The 22,791-nt window shown below is 50.3% G+C and overlaps 1 protein-coding gene across 1 annotated transcript in view; it reads right to left on the bottom strand.

Moving 5' to 3' along the window:
* Positions 1–13,410: 13,410 nt before the first annotated feature.
* Positions 13,411–22,791, bottom strand: part of LOC137347399 (protein spinster homolog 1-like) — a 40,304-nt gene continuing 30,923 nt past the window's right edge. Inside the window, exons 6-9 of the mRNA XM_068011836.1 lie at positions 22,422–22,615; positions 17,296–17,380; positions 16,052–16,249; positions 13,411–13,998 (exon numbers count right to left, since the gene is read on the bottom strand). Of these exons, the coding sequence (XP_067867937.1) occupies positions 13,871–13,998; positions 16,052–16,249; positions 17,296–17,380; positions 22,422–22,615 (605 nt within the window). The 3' untranslated portion in view covers positions 13,411–13,870. The remainder of the gene's footprint in view (positions 13,999–16,051; positions 16,250–17,295; positions 17,381–22,421; positions 22,616–22,791) is intronic.

Below are 22,791 nucleotides of genomic sequence, written 5' to 3'. Positions count from 1 at the left end.
GGACCTGTACAAGGAGGACAGGTTACATCTGAACTGGAGGGGCACCAATATCCTGGGCGGGAGGTTTGCTAGAGCTCTTCGGGAGGGTTTAAACTAGTTTGGCAGGGGGATGGGAACCGGAGCTACGGATCAGTGGATGGGGTAGCTGTTGAACAGGCAGATACCGAGTGCAGAGAGTCTGTGAGGAAGGTTAGACAGTTGACAGGGCAAAGTTGCAGCCAGTATGATGGGTTGAAGTGTGTCTATTTTAACGCAAGAAGTGTCAGGAATAAGGGTGATGAACTTAGAGCATGGATCAGTACTTGGAGCTACGATGTTGTGGCCATTACGGAGACTTGGATATCACAGGGGCAGGAATGGATGTTGGATGTTCCGGGGTTTAGATGTTTCAAAAGGAATAGGGAGGGAGGTAAAAGAGGTGGGGGAGTGGCATTGTTAATCAGGGATAGTATCACAGCTGCAGAAAGGGAGGTCGTTGAGGAGGGTTTGTCTAATGAGTCAGTATGGGGGGAAGTCAGAAACAGGAAAGGAGCAGTCACTTTATTGGGAGTTTTCTATAGACCCCCCAATAGCAACAGAGACACGGAGGAACAGATTGGGAGGCAGATTTTGGAAAGGTGCAGAAGTAACAGGGTTGTTGTCACGGGTGACTTCAACTTCCCTAATATTGATTGGAACCTCCTTAGTGCAAATAGTTTGGATGGAGCAGATTTTGTCAGGTGTGTCCAGGAAGGTTTCCTGACTCAATATGTAGATAGGCCGAGTAGAGGGGAGGCTATATTGGATTTGGTGCTTGGCAACGAACCAGGCCAGGTGGCAGATCTCTCGGTGGGAGAGCATTTCGGTGATAGTGATCACAACTCCCTGACCTTTACTATAGTCATGGAGAGGGACAGGAGCAGACGGGATGGGAAAATATTTAATTGGGGGAGGGGGAATTACAATGCTATTAGGCAGGAACTGGGGAGCATAAATTGGGAACAGATGTTCAGGGAAATGCACGACAAAAATGTGGAGGTTGTTGAGGGAGCACTTGCTGCGACTGCTGGATAGGTTTGTCCCGATGAGGCAGGGAAGGGATGGTAGGGTGAAGGAACCTTGGATGACAAGAGATGTGGAACAGCTAGTCAAGAGGAAGAAGGAAGCTTACTTAAGGTTAAGGAAGCAAGGATCAGACAGGGCTCTAGAGGGTTACAAGGTAGCCAGGAAGGAACTGAAGAATGGACTTAGGAGAGCTAGAAGGGGACATGAAAAGGTCTTGGCGGGTAGGATTAAGGAAAATCCCAAGTCGTTTTACACTTATGTGAGGAACAAGAGGATGGCCAGAGTGAGGGTAGGGCCGATCAGGGATAGTGGAGGGAACTTGTGCCTGGAGTCGGAGGAGGTAGGGGAGGTCCTTAATGAATACTTTGCTTCAGTATTCACTAGTGAGAGGGACCTGGTCGTTTGTGAGGACAGCGTGGAACAGGCTGATATGCTCGAACAGGTTGATGTTAAGGAGGAGGATGTGCTGGAAATTTTGAAAGACATGAGGATAGATAAGTCCCCGGGGCCAGACGGGATATACCCAAGGTTATTACGGGAAGCGAGGGAAGAGATTGCCGTGCCTTTGGCGATGATCTTTGCATCCTCACTGTCCACTGGAGTAGTACCAGATGATTGGAGGGTGGCAAATGTTATTCCCTTGTTCAAGAAAGGGAATAGGGATAACCCTGGGAATTACAGACCAGTCAGTCTTACGTCGGTAGTGGGCAAATTATTGGAGAGGATTCTGAGAGACAGGATTTATGATTATTTGGAAAAGCATAGTTTGATTAGAGACAGTCAGCATGGCTTTGTGAGGGGCAGGTCATGCCTCACAAGCCTTATTGAATTCTTTGAGGATGTGACAAAACACATTGATGAAGGAAGAGCAGTGGATGTGGTGTATATGGATTTTAGCAAGGCGTTTGATCAGGTTCCCCATGGTAGGCTCATTCAGAAAGTAAGGAGGCATGGGATACAGGGAAATTTGGCTGTCTGGATACAGAATTGGCTGGCCCATAGAAGACAGAGGGTGGTAGTAGATGGAAAGTATTCAGCCTGGAGCTCGGTGACCAGTGGTGTTCCGCAGGGATCTGTTCTGGGACCTCTGCTCTTTGTGATTTTTATAAATGACTTGGATGAGGAAGTGGAAGGCTGGGTTAGCAAGTTTGCCGATGACACAAAGGTTGCTGGAGTTGTGGATAGTGTGGAAGGCTGTTGTAGGTTGCAACGGGACATTGACAGGATGCAGAGCTGGGCTGAGAAGTGGCAGATGGAGTTCAACCTGGAAAAGTGTGAAATGATTCATTTTGGAAGGTCGAATTTGAATGCAGAATACAGGCTTAAAGACAGGATTTTTGGCAGTGTGGAGAAACAGAGGGATCTTGGGGTCCATGTCCATAGATCCCTCAAAGTTGCCACCCAAGTTGATAGGGTTGTTAAGAAGGCGTATGGTGTGTTGGCTTTCATTAACAGGGGGATTGAGTTTAAGAGCCGCGAGGTTATGCTGCAGCTCTATAAAGCCCTCGTTCAACCACACTGGGAATATTGTGTTCAGTTCTGGTCGCCTCATTATAGGAAGGATGTGGAAGCTTTAGAGAGGGTGCAGAGGAGATTTACCAGGATGCTGCCTGGACTGGAGGGCATGTCCTACGAAGAAAGATTGAGGGAGCTAGGGCTTTTCTCATTGGAGCGAAGAAGGATGAGAGGTGACTTGATAGAGGGGTACAAGATGATGAGAGGCATAGATAGAGTGGATAGCCAGAGACTTTTTCCCAGGGCGGAAAGGGCTATCACCAGGGGGTATAATTTTAAGGTGATTGGAGGAAGGTTTCGGGGAGATGTCAGAGGTAGGTTCTTTACACAGAGAGTGGTGGGTGCGTGGAATGCACTGCCAGCGGTGGTAGTAGAAGCAGATACATTAGGGGCATTTAAGCGACTCTTGGATAGGTACATGGATGATAGTAGAATGAAGGGTATTTGATCTTAGAGTAGGTTAAAGGTTCGGCACAACATTGTGGGCCGAAGGGCCTGTACTGTTCTATGTTCTATAGTCACATGGAAATATGAAATTGTGGCGATAACGGAGATCTGGCTCAAAGAAGGGCAGGACTTGGTACTAAATATTCCCTGATACAAGGTGTTCAGGAAAGTTAGGAAAGGAAGGAAAGGGGGAAGGGTGGCAGTATTGATTAAGGAGAACATTGTAGTGCTGGAGAGAGAGGATGTCCCTGAGGAGTCAAGGACAGAATCTACTTGGTTAGAGCTAAGGAACAAAAATGATGTAATTACATTGCTCAGTGCAGTCTGTAAGCCACCAACTAGTGGGAAAGATATAGAGGAACAAACTTGCAAGGAGATCAGAGAGGTACAAGAATTACAGAATAGTTATAATGGGGGACTTTAATTATCAGAATATCGACTGGGGTAGGAGTAGTGTAAAGGGCAGAGAGCAGCAAGAGTTCCAAGAATGTGTTCAGGACAATTGTCTCCAGCAGTAGGTTTCCAGTCCAATGAGAAAGAAGGCATTGTTAGACCTGGTTCTTGGAAATGAGGTGGGCCAAGTGGATCAATTACCAGTAGGAACATTTAGGGGACAGTGATCATTTTATCCTAAGGTTTAGGTTGGCTACGGAAAAGGACAAGAAACAATCCAGAGTAAGAATAATTAACTGGGGAAAAGCCAACTTCAATGGGGTAAGAATGGATTTGACCCAGATAAATTGGAATCAAACGTTGGCAGACAAAACTGTAACTGAACAATGGGTTACCTTTAAAGAGGAGATAGTTCGGACAGTCAAGGTATATTCCCACGAAGGGGAACAGGTAGGGCTAACAGATCCAGAGCTCCCTGGATTACAAAAGCGATAGAGATTAAGATGAAGCTGAAAAAATGTGCTCAGGACAGATGTCAGGGGAATAACACAACTGAGAACCAGGCTGAATATAGAATGTTCACAGGAGAATTGAAAAAGCAAGTAAGAGAAGCAGAGAGTATGAAAAGAGACTGGCAGCTAACAAAAAAGGAAATCCAAAAGTCTTCTAGAGACATATAAATAGTAAAAGGATGATAAAAAGAGGAGTGGGGTCGATGAGGAACCTAAAAAGGGATTTATACATGGAGGCGGGGGCATGGCTGAGCTATTAAATAAATACTTTGCATCTGTCTTTACCAAGGAAGATGATGCTGTGCAGGTCATGGAGGTAAGTTAGACATTTGAAGGGTTTAATTTTGATAAGGAGGAGGTGTTGGATAGGCTGTCTGTACTTAAAGTTGATAAGGCGCCAGGCCCGGATGAGATGGATCCAAGGATACTGAGAGAAGTGAGAGTGGAAATTGCGGAGGCACTGGACATAATTTTCCAGTCTTCCTTAGACTCTGGAGTGATGCCTGAGGACTGGAGAATTGCAAACATTAAACCCTTGTTCAAAAAAGGGCATAAAGGTAAGCCCAGCAACTACAGGCCAGTCGGTTTAACCTCAGGGGTGGGAAAGCTTTTAAAATCGATAATTTGGGACAAAATTAACAGTCACTTGGGCAATACAGGTTAATTAGGGAAAGCCAGCATGGATTTGTGAAGGGTAAATCATGTTTAACTAACTTGGAGTTTTTCAGTGAGATAACAGAGAGGGTTAATCAGGATAAAGCTGTTAATGTGGTGTACATGGACTTCCAAAAAGCATTTGATAAAGTACCACATAACAGACTTGTGATCAAAGTTAGAGCTCATGGAATAAAAGGGTTAAGAAACATAGATACAAAATTGTCTGAGTGACAGGAAACAGAGAGTAGTGGTTAATGAATGTTTTTCGGGCTGGAGGAAGGTTTGTAATGGAGTTCCCCAGGGATCAGTGTTGGGACCCTTGCTTTTCCTGATATATATTAATGACCCAGACCTTGGTGTACAGAGCACAATTTCAAAGTTTGCAGATGATATGAAACTTGGAAGCATTGTGAACTGTGAGGAGGATAGTGTAGAACTTCAAAAGGACATAGACAAGTTGGTGGAATGGGCAGACAAGCGGCAGATTAAATTTAATGCAGAGAAATGTGAAGTGATTAATTTTGATAGGAAGAATGCAACGAAACAATATAAAATAAAGGGTACAATTCTAAAGGGGGTGCAGGAGCAGAGGGACCTGGGTGTATATGTGAACAAATCATTGAAATTAGCAGGAGAGGTTGAGATAGTGGTTAATAGATCATACAGTATCCTAGGCTTCATTAATAGGAGTATGGAGTACAAAGGCAAGGTGGTTATGTTGAACTTGTATAAGACACTAGTTCAGCCTCAGCATCAGAGTATTGTGTCCAGTTCTGGGCACCGCACTTGAGGAAAGATGTGAAGGCATTGGAGAGAGTACAGAAAAGATTCACGGGAATGGTTCCAGGGATGAGGAACTTCAGTTAAGTGGATGGATTGAAGAAGTTGGGAATGTTTTCTTTGGAGAAGAGAAGGTTGAGAGGAGATTTGATAGAGGTGTTCAAAATCATGATGGGTCTGGAAAAGGTAGATAGGGAGAAACTGTTCCTATTTGTGAAAAGATCGAGAACCAGAGGGCACAGATTTATGGTAGAGTTATACAGCAGGTAACTGGCGAAAGCAGCAACAGTGACAGAAGGAAAAACTTTTTTATGCAGTGAGTTGTTAGGATCTGGAATGCATTGCCTGAGAGTGAGGTGGAGGCTGGTTCAATCGAGGCATTCAAGAGGGAATTGGATAAATATCTGAAAAGGAAGAATATGCAGGGCTATGGGGAGAAGGCCGGGGAATGACATGGGGTAAATAGATCTTTCGGAGAGCTGCGCAGACACGACGGGCTGAAAGGCCTCATTCTGTGCTGTAACAGTTCTGTGATTCTGTGATTGGTTACAGCATTGCCTGCTGCAGGCTGAGCCTACGAGTTGTAACTTGCTGCTCAGGCACTGGGTCCTGGGAGAGAAACTTCCTAAAACTCAGCCCCGTCACTCATGGATTTTCTCTCCATCCAGCCTAATATAAAGGGTGCTGTTTAGTGTCAGTCCATGCTGGTCAGGGCTGGTCAGTGTCAGTCCATGCTGGTCAGGGCTGGTCAGTGTCAGTCCATGCCGGTCAGGGCTGGTCAGTGTCAGTCCATGCCGGTCAGTGTCAGTCCATGCCGGTCAGGGCTGGTCAGTGTCAGTCCATGCCGGTCAGGGCTGGTCAGTGTCAGTCCATGCCGGTCAGGGCTGGTCAGTGTCAGTCCATGCCGGTCAGGGCTGGTCAGTGTCAGTCCATGCCGGTCAGGGCTGGTCAGTGTCAGTCCATGCCGGTCAGGGCTGGTCAGTGTCAGTCCATGCCGGTCAGGGCTGGTCAGTGTCAGTCCATGCCGGTCAGTGTCAGTCCATGCCGGTCAGGGCTGGTCAGTGTCAGTCCATGCCGGTCAGGGCTGGTCAGTGTCAGTCCATGCCAGTCAGTGCTGGTCAGTGTCAGTCCATGCCGGTCAGGGCTGGTCAGTGTCAGTCCATGCTGGTCAGTGTCTGCCCATGCCGGTCAGGGCTGGTCAGTGTCAGTCCATGCTGGTCAGGGCTGGTCAGTGTCTGCCCATGCCGGTCAGGGCTGGTCAGTGTCAGTCCATACCGGTCAGTGCTGGTCAGTGTCAGTCCATGCCGGTCAGGGCTGGTCAGTGTCAGTCCATGCCGGTCAGGGCTGGTCAGTGTCAGTCCATGCTGGTCAGGGCTGGTCAGTGTCAGTCCATTACCGGTCAGGGATGGTCAGTGTCAGTCCATGCTGGTCAGGGCTGGTCAGTGTCAGTCCATTACCGGTCAGGGCTGGTCAGTGTCAGTCCATGCTGGTCAGGGCTGGTCAGTGTCAGTCCATTACCGGTCAGGGATGGTCAGTGTCAGTCCATGCTGGTCAGGGCTGGTCAGTGTCAGTCCATGCCGGTCAGGGCTGGTCAGTGTCAGTCCATGCCGGTCAGTGCTGGTCAGTGTCAGTCCATGCTGGTCAGGGCTGGTCAGTGTCAGTCCATGCCGGTCAGTGCTGGTCAGTGTCAGTCCATGCTGGTCAGGGCTGGTCAGTGTCAGTCCATGCTGGTCAGTGTCAGTCCATGCCGGTCCGGGCTGGTCAGTGTCAGTCCATACCGGTCAGTGCTGGTCAGTGTCAGTCCATGCTGGTCAGGGCTGGTCAGTGTCAGTCCATGCTGGTCAGTGTCAGTCCATGCCGGTCCGGGCTGGTCAGTGTCAGTCCATGCCGGTCCGGGCTGGTCAGTGTCAGTCCATGCCGGTCAGGGCTGGTCAGTGTCAGTCCATGCCGGTCAGGGCTGGTCAGTGTCAGTCCATGCCGGTCAGTGCTGGTCAGTGTCAGTCCATGCCGGTCAGGGCTGGTCAGTGTCAGTCCATGCCGGTCAGTGCTGGTCAGTGTCAGTCCATGCTGGTCAGGGCTGGTCAGTGTCAGTCCATGCTGGTCAGTGTCAGTCCATGCCGGTCAGGGCTGGTCAGTGTCAGTCCATGCCGGTCAGGGCTGGTCAGTGTCAGTCCATGCCAGTCAGGGCTGGTCAGTGTCAGTCCATGCCGGTCAGGGCTGGTCAGTGTCAGTCCATGCCGGTCTGGGCTGGTCAGTGTCAGTCCATGCCGGTCAGGGCTGGTCAGTGTCAGTCCATGCCGGTCAGGGCTGGTCAGTGTCAGTCCATAGCGGTCAGTGCTGGTCAGTGTCAGTCCATGCCGGTCAGGGCTGGTCAGTGTCTGCCCATGCCGGTCAGGGCTGGTCAGTGTCAGTCCATGCCGGTCAGGGCTGGTCAGTGTCAGTCCATAGCGGTCAGTGCTGGTCAGTGTCAGTCCATGCCGGTCAGGGCTGGTCAGTGTCTGCCCATGCCGGTCAGGGCTGGTCAGTGTCAGTCCATGCCGGTCAGGGCTGGTCAGTGTCAGTCCATAGCGGTCAGTGCTGGTCAGTGTCAGTCCATGCCGGTCAGTGCTGGTCAGTGTCAGTCCATGCTGGTCAGGGCTGGTCAGTGTCAGTCCATGCTGGTCAGTGTCAGTCCATGCCGGTCAGGGCTGGTCAGTGTCAGTCCATGCCGGTCAGGGCTGGTCAGTGTCAGTCCATGCCAGTCAGGGCTGGTCAGTGTCAGTCCATGCCGGTCAGGGCTGGTCAGTGTCAGTCCATGCCGGTCTGGGCTGGTCAGTGTCAGTCCATGCCGGTCAGGGCTGGTCAGTGTCAGTCCATGCCGGTCAGGGCTGGTCAGTGTCAGTCCATAGCGGTCAGTGCTGGTCAGTGTCAGTCCATGCCGGTCAGGGCTGGTCAGTGTCTGCCCATGCCGGTCAGGGCTGGTCAGTGTCAGTCCATGCCGGTCAGGGCTGGTCAGTGTCAGTCCATAGCGGTCAGTGCTGGTCAGTGTCAGTCCATGCTGGTCAGGGCCTGCCCATGCTGGTCAGGGCTGGTCAGTGCCAGTCAGCATTCACCAGTGCCAGTGACTGCCAATTAGTACCAGTCAGTGCCAGTTAGTACTGGTCACAACTTATATATACTTACCTTGTTGTTTCGGCTGTTTCTTTTTACAGCGGCGACAGGGAGAGTGAGGTGGCAGCTGGGTAAGTAAGTCCTATATATTTGGGCAGCGGCTGAACCCGAGGCACTACACCTGTAGTGTCTCCCACCCGCCCTCCTCCTCTAAATAAAAAAAAAAGGACTCGGTGGTGTGCAGATAAGGTAAGGCTTTTTCTATTTTTTTTTTCCTGTGATTAGTGAAAACTTTTCAGTTCCTTTTTCGTTTATCGAAGTTAAGACTAACTTAAGCTTAAGATTAAAAATGGCAGGAGATCTCAGACCCGTATCATGCTCCTCTTGCTCAATGTGGGAGCTCAGGGACACGGCTGATGTCCCTGACTCCTTCACGTGCTGGAAGTGTGTCCAGCTGCAGCTCTTGTTAGACCGCATGACGGCTCTGGAGCTGCGGGTGGACTCACTTTGGAGCATCCGCGATGCTGAGGAGGTCGTGGATAGCACGTTTGGCGAATTGGTCACACCGCAGATTAGGATTGCTGAGGGAGAAAGGGAATGGGTGACCAAAAGGCAGAGAAAGAGCAGGAAGGCAGCACAGGTGTCCCCTGCGGTCATCTCCCTCCAAAACAGGTATACCGTTTTGGATACTGTTGAGGGAGATGGCTCACCAGGGGAAGGCAGCAGTAGCCAGGTCCATGGCACCGTGGCTGGCTCTGCTGTTCAGAAGGGCGGGAAAAAGAGTGGAAGGGCTATAGTCGTAGGGGATTCGATTGTAAGGGGAGTAGATAGGCGGTTCTGTGGTCGAAAACGAGGCTCCCGAATGGTATGTTGCCTCCCAGGTGCACGGGTCAGGGATGTCTCAGATCGGCTGCAGAACATTCTGAAGGGGGAGGGTGAACAGCCAGTTGTCGTTGTGCACATAGGCACCAATGATATGGGTAAAAAACGGGATCAGGTCCTACAAGCAGAATTTAGGGAATTAGGAGCCAAGTTAAAAAGTAGGACCTCAGAGGTAGTAATCTCAGGATTGCTACCAGTGCCACGTGATAGTCAGAGTAGAAATGAAAGAATAGTCAGGATGAATGCGTGGCTTGAGAGATGGTGCAGGAGGGAGGGGTTCAGATTTTTGGGACATTGGGACCGGTTCTGGGGGAGGTGGGACTATTACAAATTGGACAGTCTACACCTGGGCCGGACTGGAACCAATGTCCTTGGGGGTGCTTTTGCTAACGCTGTTGGGAGGGTTTAAACGAATGTGGCAGGGGGATGGGAACCAAATGAGGAGGTCAGTGGACAGTAAGGAGGTAGTGACTAAGGAAAAGAGTAGACAGGGAGCAGATGATGAATGTAAAGGGACTGGTGGTCTGAGGTGCATTTGTTTTAATGCAAGAAGTGTAGTAGGTAAGGCAGATGAACTTAGGGCCTGGATTAGTACCTGGGAGTATGATGTTATTGCTATTACTGAGACTTGGTTGAGGGAAGGGCATGATTGGCAACTAAATATCCCAGGCTATCGATGCTTCCGGCGGGATAGAGAGGGAGGTAAAAGGGGTGGAGGAGTTGCAGTACTGGTCAAAGAGGATATCACAGCTGTGCTGAAGGAGGGCACTATGGAAGACTCGAGCAGTGAGGCAATATGGGCAGAACTCAGAAATAGGAAGGGTGCGGTAACAATGTTGGGGCTGTACTACAGGCCTCCCAACAGCGAGTGTGAGATAGAGGTACAAATATGTAAACAGATTATGGAAAGATGTAGGAGCAACAGGGTGGTGGTGATAGGAGATTTTAATTTTCCCAACATTGACTGGGATTCACTTAGTGTTAGAGGTCTAGATGGAGCAGAATTTGTAAGGAGCATCCAGGAGGGTTTTCTAGAGCAGTATGTAAATAGTCCAACTCGGGAAGGGGCCATACTGGACCTGGTGTTGGGGAATGAGCCCGGCCAGGTGTTTGAAGTTTCAGTAGGGGACTACTTTGGGAATAGTGATCACAATTCCGTAAGTTTTAGAATACTCATGGACAAAGACGAGAGTGGTCCCAAAGGAAGAGTGCTAAATTGGGGGAAGGCCAACTATACCAAAATTCGGCAGGAGCTGGGGAATGTAGATTGGGAGCAGCTGTTTGAAGGTAAATCCACATTTGATATGTGGGAGGCTTTTAAAGAGAGGTTGATTAGCGTGCAGGAAGGACATGTTCCTGTGAAAATGAGGGGTAGAAATGGCAAGATTAGGGAACCATGGATGACAGGTGAAATTGTGAGACTAGCTAAGAGGAAAAAGGAAGCATACATAAGGTCTAGGAGGCTGAAGAAAGACGAAGCTTTGAAAGAATATCGGGAATGTAGGACCAATCTGAAACGAGGAATTAAGAGGGCTAAAAGGGGTCATGAAATATCTTTAGCAAACAGGGTTAAGGAAAATCCCAAAGCCTTTTATTCATATATAAGGAGCAAGAGGGTAACTAGAGAAAGGATTGGCCCACTCAAGGACAAAGGAGGAAAGTTATGCGTGGAGTCAGAGAAAATGGGTGAGATTCCAAACGAGTACTTTGCATCGGTATTCACCGAGGAGAGGGACATGACGGATGTTGAGGTTAGGGACAGATGTTTGATTACTCTAGGTCAAGTCGGCATAAGGAGGGAGGAAGTGTTGGGTATTCTAAAAGGCATTAAGGTGGACAAGTCCCCAGGTCCGGATGGGATCTATCCCAGGTTACCGAGGGAAGCGAGAGAGGAAATAGCTGGGGCCTTAACAGATATCTTTGCAACATCCTTAAACATGGGTGAAGTTCCAGAGGACTGGAGAATTGCTAATGTTTTCCCCTTGTTTAAGAAGGGTAGCAGGGAAAATCCAGGTAATTATAGACCGGTGAGCCTGACGTCAGTGGTAGGGAAGCTGCTGGAGAAGATACTGAGGGATAGGATCTATTCCCATTTGGAAGAAAATGTGCTTATCGGTGATAGGCAACATGGTTTTGTGCAGGGAAGGTCATGTCTTACCAACTTAATAGAATTCTTTGAGGAAGTGACAAAGTTGATTGATGAGGGAAGGGCTGTAGATGTCATATACATGGACTTCAATAAGGCGTTTGATAAGGTTCCCCATGGTAGGCTGATGGAGAAAATGAAGTCGCATGGGGTCCAGGGTGTACTAGCTAGATGGATAAAGAACTGGCTGGGCAACAGGAGACAGAGAGTAGCAGTGGAAGGGAGTTTCTCAAAATGGAGACGTGTGACCAGTGGTGTTCCACAGGGATCCGTGCTGGGACCACTGTTGTTTGTGATATACATAAATGATTTGGAGGAAAGTATAGGTGGACTGATTAGCAAGTTTGCAGACGACACTAAGATTGGTGGAGTAGCAGATAGTGAAGGGGACTGTCAGAGAATACAGCAGAATATAGATAGATTGGAGAGTTGGGCAGAGAAATGGCAGATGGAGTTCAATCAGGGCAAATGCAAGGTGATGCATTTTGGAAGATCCAATTCAAGAATGAATTATACAGTAAATGGAAAAGTCCTGGGGAAAATTGATGTCCAGAGAGATTTGGGTGTTCAGGTCCATTGTTCCCTGAAGGTGGCAACGCAGGTCAATAGAGTGGTCAAGAAGGCATACGACATGCTTTCCTTCATCGGACGGGGTATTGAGTACAAGGGTTGGCAGGTCATGTTACAGTTGTATAAAACTTTGGTTCGGCCACATTTGGAATACTGCGTGCAGTTCTGGTCGCCACATTACCAAAAGGATGTAGATGCTTTGGAGAGGGTGCAGAGGAGGTTCACCAGGATGTTGCCTGGTATGGAGGGCGCTAGCTATGAAGAGAGGTTGAGCAGATTCGGATTATTTTCATTAGAAAGAGGGAGGTTGAGGGGGGACCTGATTGAGGTGTACAAAATCATAAGAGGTATAGACAGGGTGGATAGCAAGAAGCTTTTTCCCAGAGTGGGGGATTCAATTACTAGGGGTCACGAGTTCAAAGTGAGAGGGGAAAAGTTTAGGGGGGATATGCGTGGAAAGTTCTTTACGCAGAGGGTGGTGGGTGCCTGGAATGCGTTGCCAGCGGAGGTGGTAGACGCGGGCACGATAGCGTCTTTTAAGATGTATCTAGACAGATACATGAATGGGCAGGAAGCAAAGAGATACAGACACTTAGAAAATAGGCGACATGTTTAGATAGAGGATCTGGATCGGCGCAGGCTTGGAGGGCCGAAGGGCCTGTTCCTGTGCTGTAATTTTCTTTGTTCTTTGTCAGTGCTTGTCAGTTCTGGACAGTGCCAGTCAATGCTGGTCAGTAACAGTCAGAGCCTCAGTGTCAGTCAGCGCTGTAGTCCCGGTCAGTGCTGGTGTATGACCCATGTCCCAGGCTCACTGTAGTTCTGGCTTTTCTCTAATTCAGGGATCACTTGAGAAAATCTCCAAACACTCGGCACCTCGACTGCTCAAAACATGTAATTGTCCCACAGGTTTCGCAACCTTCACCACCTGCCCAGCCCAGCCACACTGTCCAGACCACCCGCCCAGCCCAGCCCCGTCCAGACCACCCGCACCGTCCAGGCCAGACCACCCAGCCAGTCCAGACCACCCACACTGTCCAGACCACCCGCCCAGACCACCCGCACCGTCCAGGCCAGACCAGCCAGCCAGTCCAGACCACCCACACTGTCCAGAACTCCTGCCCAGCACTGGTCAAATGGGGTTCTTGTGCCTGAATCTGACCCACTTTACCCCACTTGTACAGTGAGGGAAAGGGTCGAATGAACTCTCCATTTCTTTTCTGGTTCACTGCATTGCTGTGAGCTACACATGATCGATCAGCAAGTGGGTCTCTCGGTTGGACACAGCTGGGTGAATTCTGAATGAATTGCGAGACAGGCACAGAAACAAGGTTAATATTTTACATTGAGGCAAAAATGAAACTTGGACTCTGGGAATAGTGAAGAGAACAAGTGAGATTTTAATGAGAGTCTGTAACAGACAATAGACACATGGACTCTAAGACAGTCGGTGGACAGAGTAGACATGTTGCTGTTTCAGGAATGACTGCTGATCCCAGGAAGAGCTATTCCTGAGACGCAAGAAGCTGGGAACGGTGGCGGAGCAGAGGGATTTAGAGGATCCAACTACAGAAATCACCGAAAGCTACTGGATGGTGACTGGAATGTTGGCTTTTTAACCTGCCTCTCATTCTTGTGTCATGTGCCATTGTTGTTTGTGATGTTTCCATTAAATTAATTTACATCTCAGTAACACTGGACTCTTGTCCTGCAACATCTCAGACTGAGCTAACAGTGCAACAGCTTCTTTTGTCAGAACCCCCCAGATAGGGTCAAACTGCAGCCTCCCCCACAATCATGATTCCCAGTTAGGCTCTCAGCTGTATTTCCGAGGCTCTCACTCTCCTGTTGATTGGTCGTCTGGCAGTAAACTGTCAGAGCCTAGCAGTGGACGCGATTCCTCGTCAGAAACCAGCTCCTGATCCCGGGACAGAACACACAGGGTGAGCAGGTAGAGCAGGGACCCTGAAACGAGAGAGAGCAATTCAAAACCCAATAGAGGAGGCAACACAGGCAGGGCTTGAGAGTATTTGAACACTGAAAAATGACATAATAACAACTTGTATTTATATAGCACCTTTAACATAGTACAACACCGCCAAGGTGCTTCACAGGAGTGTTATCAAACAAAATTCAACACCGAGACCAAATAAGGGCATGTTAGGACAGGTGACCAAAAGTTTGGTCAAAGAGGTTGATTTTTAAGGAGCGTCTTAAAGGAGGAGAGAGAGGTGGAGAGGTTCAGGGAGGGAATTCCAGAGCTTAGGGCCCAGGCAGCTGAAGGCACGGCCGCCAATGGTGAAGCGATGGGGATGGGCAAGAGGCCAGAATTGGAGGAGCGTAGAGATCTCAGAGTTGTCGGAGCTGGAGGAAGTTACAGAGATAGGGAGTGTTGGCGGGGCTGGAGGAGGATACAGAGATAGGGAGTGTTGTCGGGGCTGGAGGAGGATACAGAGATAGGGAGTGTTGTCGGGGCTGGAGGAGGATACAGAGATAGGGAGTGTTGTCGGGGCTGGAGGAGGATACAGAGATAGGGAGGGGTGTAGGGGCTGGAGGAAGTTAGAGATAGGGAGGGAAGTCATAGAGTCATAGCAAGTCATAGAGACAGTTGTCAGGGCTGGAGGGGGTTACAGAGACAGGGAGGGGTTACAGAGACAGGGAGGGATTGAGGGCTGTGAGAAGGAATATAGGTGTAATAGGCTTGATTGCGTAGAATTTAGAAATAGTTAGTGTATTATGCCTTTAGAGTTAAAGATTGAATAAATGGTTGGTTTTCAGAGCTCACTGAAGTTCCCCTTTAAGATGGTAGAGTTAAACATTTCAAGGTCTCTGTTAGAATAGAATCTCTGTTACCAGGGGCTTGGAAGATAAACACACAAATTGAAATATCCTGTATGACCTCAGTAAGAGGTAGCAATAAAACTTAATTGGTTTATGGGGTTGTTGTTCAGACAGGTCGGCTCCGGAGGTTGCTGTGGGTACCATGGAAAGGGTAATTAACAACAAATGGAATGTACTCACAGGAGCAAGAGAGGTCAGGTAAACACAATTATGAACATTTTGACCAGATAAAAGCTCACAAACTTCAAATTCCAGTAAAACATTAAATTAAAGATATAGATTTTAAAAGGGAACACAGGTCACATCTAATGCAAATGTCATAGGACACCTTAGAAATAGTATAAAAATACAAGGTTATGAAGCAAACACTTAGGAGTGTTGAATCCTCAAACAACACTTCACATCCCATGCCTTATTTGGGGATTTAAGGTACACATTTACTTTAAATTTTCATGGATATTCTAAGATAATTTTGCTGTAACATTAGCAAGGTTAAACTTTTGGATTCTATGTTAGAAATAAAAATGTGTTATACCTCTCAGTAATATTTAATATTGTGATATATTTATCCACTTAAGTTTATTGCATGTTAAATTCTTTAACAAATATATAAAAGTGAATAAATCATCTCATGTAGTATTCTGTATACAACTACAAGAACCCCCTCTCTGTCTCTTTAAGTGGAGAGATATGCATTGAAGAGAGTTTCCCAGACCCTTATAATATCTGGGATATTTATGACTTAGCCATAAAAATATTAGAAGTTGGCTATCCGAAAGATGGTAAAATTCTCTGTTGGTTTTCTTTGAGGAAAAGCTGGTGCAATTCTTTGGACCCAAATAAGTGTCTGAGAATTTGTCTGGTTTGAACTTGTTTAAAGGAGATTTGTGGGGATGTGCTCCTGATTTGGTTTAGTCCCTACAAGGTCATAAATCACTTCAGCTGGAGGAGGTTACAGAGACAGGGAGGGATGAGGGCTGGAGGAGGTTACAGCGATAGAGAGGGTTGTAGAGCTGGAGGCAGAGGAGAGGAATATAACTTTCAGAGAGGACTGTGATGTTTGCTTCTTGTGGCTGGGATCACAGCTGTCCAGAAAGCATCGTCAGGGATAACAGCATTTGATGGTAAATAAATGGATCCTAGAGAATGTTCCTGAGCATTTGGGGAGGTGACGCACCAGTAATGTACATGCCAGGGCACAGCACAAGCAGAGCAACCCGCAGACCCCAGAGCACAGTTAGTGGCGTAACCAGTAATGGGGCGTTCCCCCCAACATTAGAAATGATGAAGATGTAGATAGCCACAGCAGGAGTGCGAATCGAGGGGGTGACCAGCTCAACAATAACGGTTAATGTGACGCCGATTCCCATCTCACCTGGGGGGGCAAAGAGAGAAAAAGAGAGACAGCATTGTCACTGGCAGAGAAAAGTAATGTCACTACGCAAAGGCTCACAGCAAGAGAACGCCGACTCTGCCCCCACACGCGCGCGCCGACTCTGCCCCCACACGCGCGCGCCGACTCTGCCCCCACACGCGCGCGCCGACTCTGCCCCCACACGCGCGCGCCGACTCTGCCCCCACACGCGCGCGCCGACTCTGCCCCCACACGCGCGCGCCGACTCTGCCCCCACACGCGCGCGCCGACTCTGCCCCCACACGCGCGCGCCGACTCTGCCCCCACACGCGCGCGCCGACTCTGCCCCCACACGCGCGCGCCGACTCTGCCCCCACACGCGCGCGCCGACTCTGCCCCCACACGCGCGCGCCGACTCTGCCCCCACACGCGCGCGCCGACTCTGCCCCCACACGCGCGCGCCGACTCTGCCCCCACACGCGCGCGCCGACTCTGCCCCCACACGAAACAGATTTAATGAAATTTTAATGCATTTCCCCCCCCCTTGGCATTTCCAAACATTCCTGCCCTTTCTCCCCCAAAAAATGTCAGCAACTTTGCCCTTTACCCCTTCGATCACCCACCCCTGACCAATCCGCAACATTTTAACTTCACTCCCCCCTCCCCACAGGTTTTGCACCACGTTTGTCCAAACAGGGATTCGAAGGCATGGTATTGTCGGCTGCTGGAATGAGGATTGGTTCAGTGATCTAGGAGGCAGCGAGACCCTCAATATATAAGCAATGTAAATTAGTTTACATATTTAAATGGGGATCCTGTTCCAGAGCAGCAGGGGGGCTGCCACGAGGGCTCGCCGCCGCCAAGATCGGCACAGGGCCTGTTACCGTCGGGGTCGGTGGTGGCCTCCACCGCACTGATCTTCATTGCACCCCCCCCACCAAACATTCATGACGGTGGAGGGGCTCGAACATCCAGCCCCACATGTCTGATACATCCACCATGTCTCTAGGGAAAGTTCACCCTAGTTGCAAACAGATACATTGAGTTAATATGGAACTGGGACTCACCCATTATATTGGCTGGGATTAATGAGAGGAAACAGTATGGAGGATTCAGCCAGAGAGCTCCAGCCACAAAGGGTGCAGCTGCTACCTGCAGGAAACAGAGGCCGTGAGACACAAACACCAGTAATTCCAGCACTTAATCTCCCGAAACCCCGAGCTGCAGCCTTAAACTCCCCAAATAAACATTTACAAACCACAGCTAGCTGCTAATCAGGTTCCCCATTTCGTTGCTCCTGTCCTGACAATAAATTCACACAGGGGAGGGGTCAGGGGGACAGATTCCCTCAGGCACCAGTCATTCCATGACCACCCCCCACACAGTAGCTCAACCCAGTGCCCATTTCTCACAGGCTGAATATTCAACCATGTGTGATGGGTGAATCAGAGTAAGTAAATCCCACCCTCAACCCTGAGCTCAAATCAGATCCTGCCACCATGGGGGTCACCATCAGGAGCAGGATCCCAGCTCACATTTCCTCTCTCAAACTCACCGAGACCAACTACAGCCCAAGGCTGACATCAGCACAGGCCAAGGACGGACTCTGGGACTGCACTGCTCGGCAAAGAACTTGCATTTCTATAGCCTCTTTCATCACCTCAGGATGACCCCAAAGCGCTTTAGAGCTAATGAAATACTTATTATAGGGCAATCACGGTAGTAATGGAGGAAATGTTGTGCATGACCTGAAGGGTGACCCATCTTAGGGATTACATCAGAGGAAGTGATGTCGAGTTAGTTGCAGGTGGAGCCTGACACAATTAGCTACATTGCCATGTGCTCCTGCACTGACTATTGTGTATAAATGTCCCAGTTCTATTAGAATAAAACCCCACGTTTATTCTGAATATTACTTGCATTCCTATGACTCTGAAGAACAGATCACACACCAAAAGACAAGGAATATTACAGGAAACACAGCAACCAATTTGCACCCAGAAATGCCCCTGCTCTTCAAGTAGTGTCTGTGGGATCTTTTACATCCATCCAAGAGGGCAGACCTCCAACAGTACAGCACTCCCTCAGTACTGACCCTCCAACACCGCAGAGCTCCCTCAGTACTGAACCTCCAACAGTGCAGCACTCCCTCAGTCCCGACCCTCCAACAGTGCAGCACTCCCTCAGTCCCGACCCTCCAACAGTGCAGCACTCCCTCAGTTCCGACCCTCCAACAGTGCAGCACTCCCTCAGTTCCGACCCTCCAACAGTGCAGCACTCCCTCAGTTCCGACCCTCCAACAGTGCAGCACTCCCTCAGTTCCGACCCTCCAACACCGCAGCGCTCTCTCTTTACTGACCCTCCGACAGTGCAGCGCTCCCTCAGTACTGACCCTCCGACAGTGCAGCACTCCCTCAGTACTGACCCTCCGACACCGCAACACTCCCTCAATACTGACCCTCCAACAGTGCAACACTCCCTCAGTACTGACCCTCCGACAGTGCAGCACTCCCTCAGTACCGACACTCCGACAGTGCAGCACTCCCTCAGTACGGACCCTCCGACAGTGCAGCACTCCCTCAGTACGGACCCTCCGACAGTGCAGCACTCCCTCAGTACGGACCCTCCGACAGTGCAGCACTCCCTCAGTGCTGATCCTCCGACAGTGCAGCACTCCCTCAGTGCTGATCCTCCGACAGTGCAGCACTCCCTCAGTACTGACCCTCCGACAGTGCAGCATTCCCTCAGTACTCACCCTCCGACAGTGCAGCACTCCCTCAGTACTGATCCTCCGACAGTGCAGCACTCCCTCAGTGCTGACCCTCCGACAGTGCAGCACTCCCTCAGTACTGACCCTCTGACACTGCAGCACTCCCTCAGTGCTGACCCTCTGACAGTGCAGCACTCCCTCAGTGCTGACCCTCCGACAGTGCAGCACTCCCTCAGTGCTGACCCTCTGACACTGCAGCACTCCCTCAGTGCTGACCCTCCGACAGTGCAGCGCTCCCTCAGTGCTGACCCTCCGACAGTGCAGCGCTCCCTCAGTGCTGACCCTCCGACAGTGCAGCGCTCCCTCAGTACTGACCATCTGACAGTGCAGCACTCCCTCAGTACTGACCCTCCGACAGTGCAGCACTCCCTCAGTACTGACCCTCCGACAGTGCAGCACTCCCTCAGTACTGACCCTCCGACAGTGCAGCACTCCCTCAGTACTGACCCTCCGACAGTGCAGCACTCCCTCAGTACTGACCCTCCGACAGTGCAGCACTCCCTCAGTACTGACCCTCTGACAGTGCAGCACTCCCTCAGTACTGACCCTCTGACAGTGCAGCACTCCCTCAGTACTGACCCTCTGACAGTGCAACACTCCCTCAGTACTGACCCTCTGACAGTGCAGCACTCCCTCAGTACTGACCCTCTGACAGTGCAACACTCCCTCAGTACTGACCCTCCGACAGTGCAGCACTCCCTCAGCATTGCATTGGAAGTATCAGCCTGGACTTTGCACTCAAATGTCTGGAGTGCGACTTGTCCCCATGACGATCAATGTTGTCCAACATACGCCCCGCAGTGCAAAGGTTTATTAAAAGTCCACCAGAAAACCCTGAATGTGTCTGAAGTTCAGAAATGGATGTTCCCAATGTCAGCTCTGAAACTGACTTGTGATATTTCTTAAAAGTGTTCAGCTGTCTGCTGCACATTCCCACTGCAACTGTCAGAGAGAGAGAGGGAGGGAGGGAAAGAGGGGACAGAGAGAGAGAGAGGGAAAGAGGGGACAGAGAGAGAGAGAGAGAGAGAGGGAAAGAGGGGACAGAGAGAGAGAGAGAGGGAAAGAGGGGACAGAGAGGGAAAGAGGGGACAGAGAGGGAAAGAGGGGACAGAGAGGGAAAGAGGGGACAGAGAGGGAAAGAGGGGACAGAGAGGGAAAGAGGGGACAGAGAGAGAGAGAGAGAGAGGGAAAGAGGGGAGAGAGAGAGAGAGAGAGAGAGAGGGAAAGAGGGGACAGAGAGAGAGAGAGGGGGGAAAGAGGGGACAGAGAGAGAGAGAGGGGGGAAAGAGGGGACAGAGAGAGAGAGAGGGGGGAAAGAGGGGACAGAGAGAGAGAGGGGGGGGAAAGAGGGGACAGAGAGAGAGAGGGGACAGAGAGAGAGAGAGAGGGGACAGAGAGAGAGAGAGAGGGGACAGAGAGAGAGAGAGAGGGGACAGAGAGAGAGAGGGGGACAGAGAGAGAGAGAGGGGACAGAGAGAGAGAGAGAGAGAGAGAGAGGGGGACAGAGAGAGAGAGAGAGAGAGGGGACAGAGAGAGAGAGAGAGAGGGGACAGAGAGAGAGAGAGAGGGGACAGAGAGAGAGAGAGAGGGGGACAGAGAGAGAGAGAGGGGGGACAGAGAGAGAGAGAGGGGGGACAGAGAGAGAGAGAGAGAGAGGGGACAGAGAGAGAGAGAGAGAGAGGGGACAGAGAGAGAGAGAGAGAGAGGGGACAGAGAGAGAGAGGGGACAGAGAGAGAGAGAGAGAGGGACAGAGAGAGAGAGAGAGAGAGGGGACAGAGAGAGAGAGAGAGAGAGGGGACAGAGAGAGAGGGGGGACAGAGAGAGAGAGAGGGGGGACAGAGAGAGAGAGAGGGGGGACAGAGAGAGAGAGAGGGGGGACAGAGAGAGAGGGGGGACAGAGAGAGAGAGAGGGGACAGAGAGAGAGAGAGGGGGGACAGAGAGAGAGAGAGGGGGGACAGAGAGAGAGAGAGAGGGGGGACAGAGAGAGAGAGAGAGGGGGGACAGAGAGAGAGAGAGGGGGGGGACAGAGAGAGAGAGAGGGGGGACAGAGAGAGAGAGGGGGGGGACAGAGAGAGAGAGGGGGGGGACAGAGAGAGAGAGGGGGGGGACAGAGAGAGAGAGGGGGGGGACAGAGAGAGAGAGGGGGGGACAGAGAGAGAGAGGGGGGGACAGAGAGAGAGAGGGGGGGACAGAGAGAGAGAGGGGGGGGACAGAGAGAGAGAGGGAGGGGACAGAGAGAGAGAGGGGGGGACAGAGAGAGAGAGGGGGGGACAGAGAGAGAGAGGGGGGGACAGAGAGAGAGAGGGGGGGGACAGAGAGAGAGAGGGGAGGGGACAGAGAGAGAGAGGGGAGGGGACAGAGAGAGAGAGGGGAGGGGACAGAGAGAGAGAGAGAGGGGGGACAGAGAGAGAGAGGGGGGACAGAGAGAGAGAGGGGGGACAGAGAGAGAGAGGGGGGACAGAGAGAGAGAGGGGGGACAGAGAGAGAGAGGGGACGAGGGGTCAGAGAGAGAAAGGGGGATAGAGAGAGAGAGAAAGGGGGATAGAGAGAGAGAGAAAGGGGGATAGAGAGAGAGAGAAAGGGGGATAGAGAGAGAGAGAAAGGGGACAGAGAGAGAGAGAGAAAGAGGGGACAGAGAGAGAGAGAAAGAGGGGACAGAGAGAGAGAGAAAGAGGGGACAGAGAGAGAGAGAAAGAGGGGACAGAGAGAGAGAGAAAGAGGGGACAGAGAGAGAGAGAAAGGGGGGACAGAGAGAGAGAGAAAGGGGGGACAGAGAGAGAGAGAAAGGGGGACAGAGAGAGAGAGAAAGAGGGGACAGAGAGAGAGAGAAAGAGGGGACAGAGAGAGAGAGAAAGAGGGGACAGAGAGAGAGAGAAAGAGGGGACAGAGAGAAGGAGGACAGAGAGAGAGATAAAGGGGGAGAGAGAGGGAGATAAACAGAGGGAGAGAAAGGGGGACAAACAGAGAGGGGGAGTGATGGCACAAAGAGAGAGAGAGTAAAGAGGGATCGAGATATGGACAGAGTGAGAGAGTGATCAAGATCACTCTTGACAGAATGATATCTATCTGGAATACTCCACATCACTACAACAAATGTGCGGGCAAACATTGACTATTTGTGCAAGCAAAACAAATGCCAGGTTTCTCACTAAACCAGTGACCAACATAGTGAAGAGAAAGTAAGTCAATTAATAATCTTCTCATTTAAAGCTTCTTCACAAAAATGCACATTTGTTGCTGTTTTGATAAATAGTAAGATAAATTTTAATGCCTTTATCTTTCTGAAATTGTCTCACCGTCCCCCCATGTAAGATTTTAATGTGGCCCCCCCACATGAAAAGGTTAACACCCTGGTCTAGAGATTGAGGGCCAGAAGACTGGAGAAGTAAATGAGACTGTGGTCAGAGTATCAATCACTCACCTGACTGAGGACGAGGACCCAGACCCGTGCGTACAATCCTCTTCTTTTAACCAATTGGTCCGAAATAAACCCTCCAGAGACAGCTCCGAGACAGCCTCCAACTAGCGGTATCCATGACAACCAGTGGCCCACATCCACACCGCTATAGTACAGATTGAAATACAGCTGGGTATTGTAGGCCCAAACATATCCTCCTGAAATCGGTAAAACACAAGCTAAAACCATCACTGCAGCCAGGAGTGGAGTGCCCTGTAGTAACTGACCTTTCACCTTTCTCCATTCATTTTCAGGCTGTGTCTAGGATTAATTGCCCTGAGAGTTTCTTACAACAGAGAGAGTCGCATTGAGCCACTTCAGAGAGCTGTCAAGA

This window comes from Heterodontus francisci, chromosome 32, assembly GCF_036365525.1.
Source record: "Heterodontus francisci isolate sHetFra1 chromosome 32, sHetFra1.hap1, whole genome shotgun sequence".
Taxonomy (NCBI): Eukaryota; Metazoa; Chordata; class Chondrichthyes; order Heterodontiformes; family Heterodontidae; genus Heterodontus; species Heterodontus francisci.
This window is presented reverse-complemented; position numbering and strand designations above follow the sequence as displayed.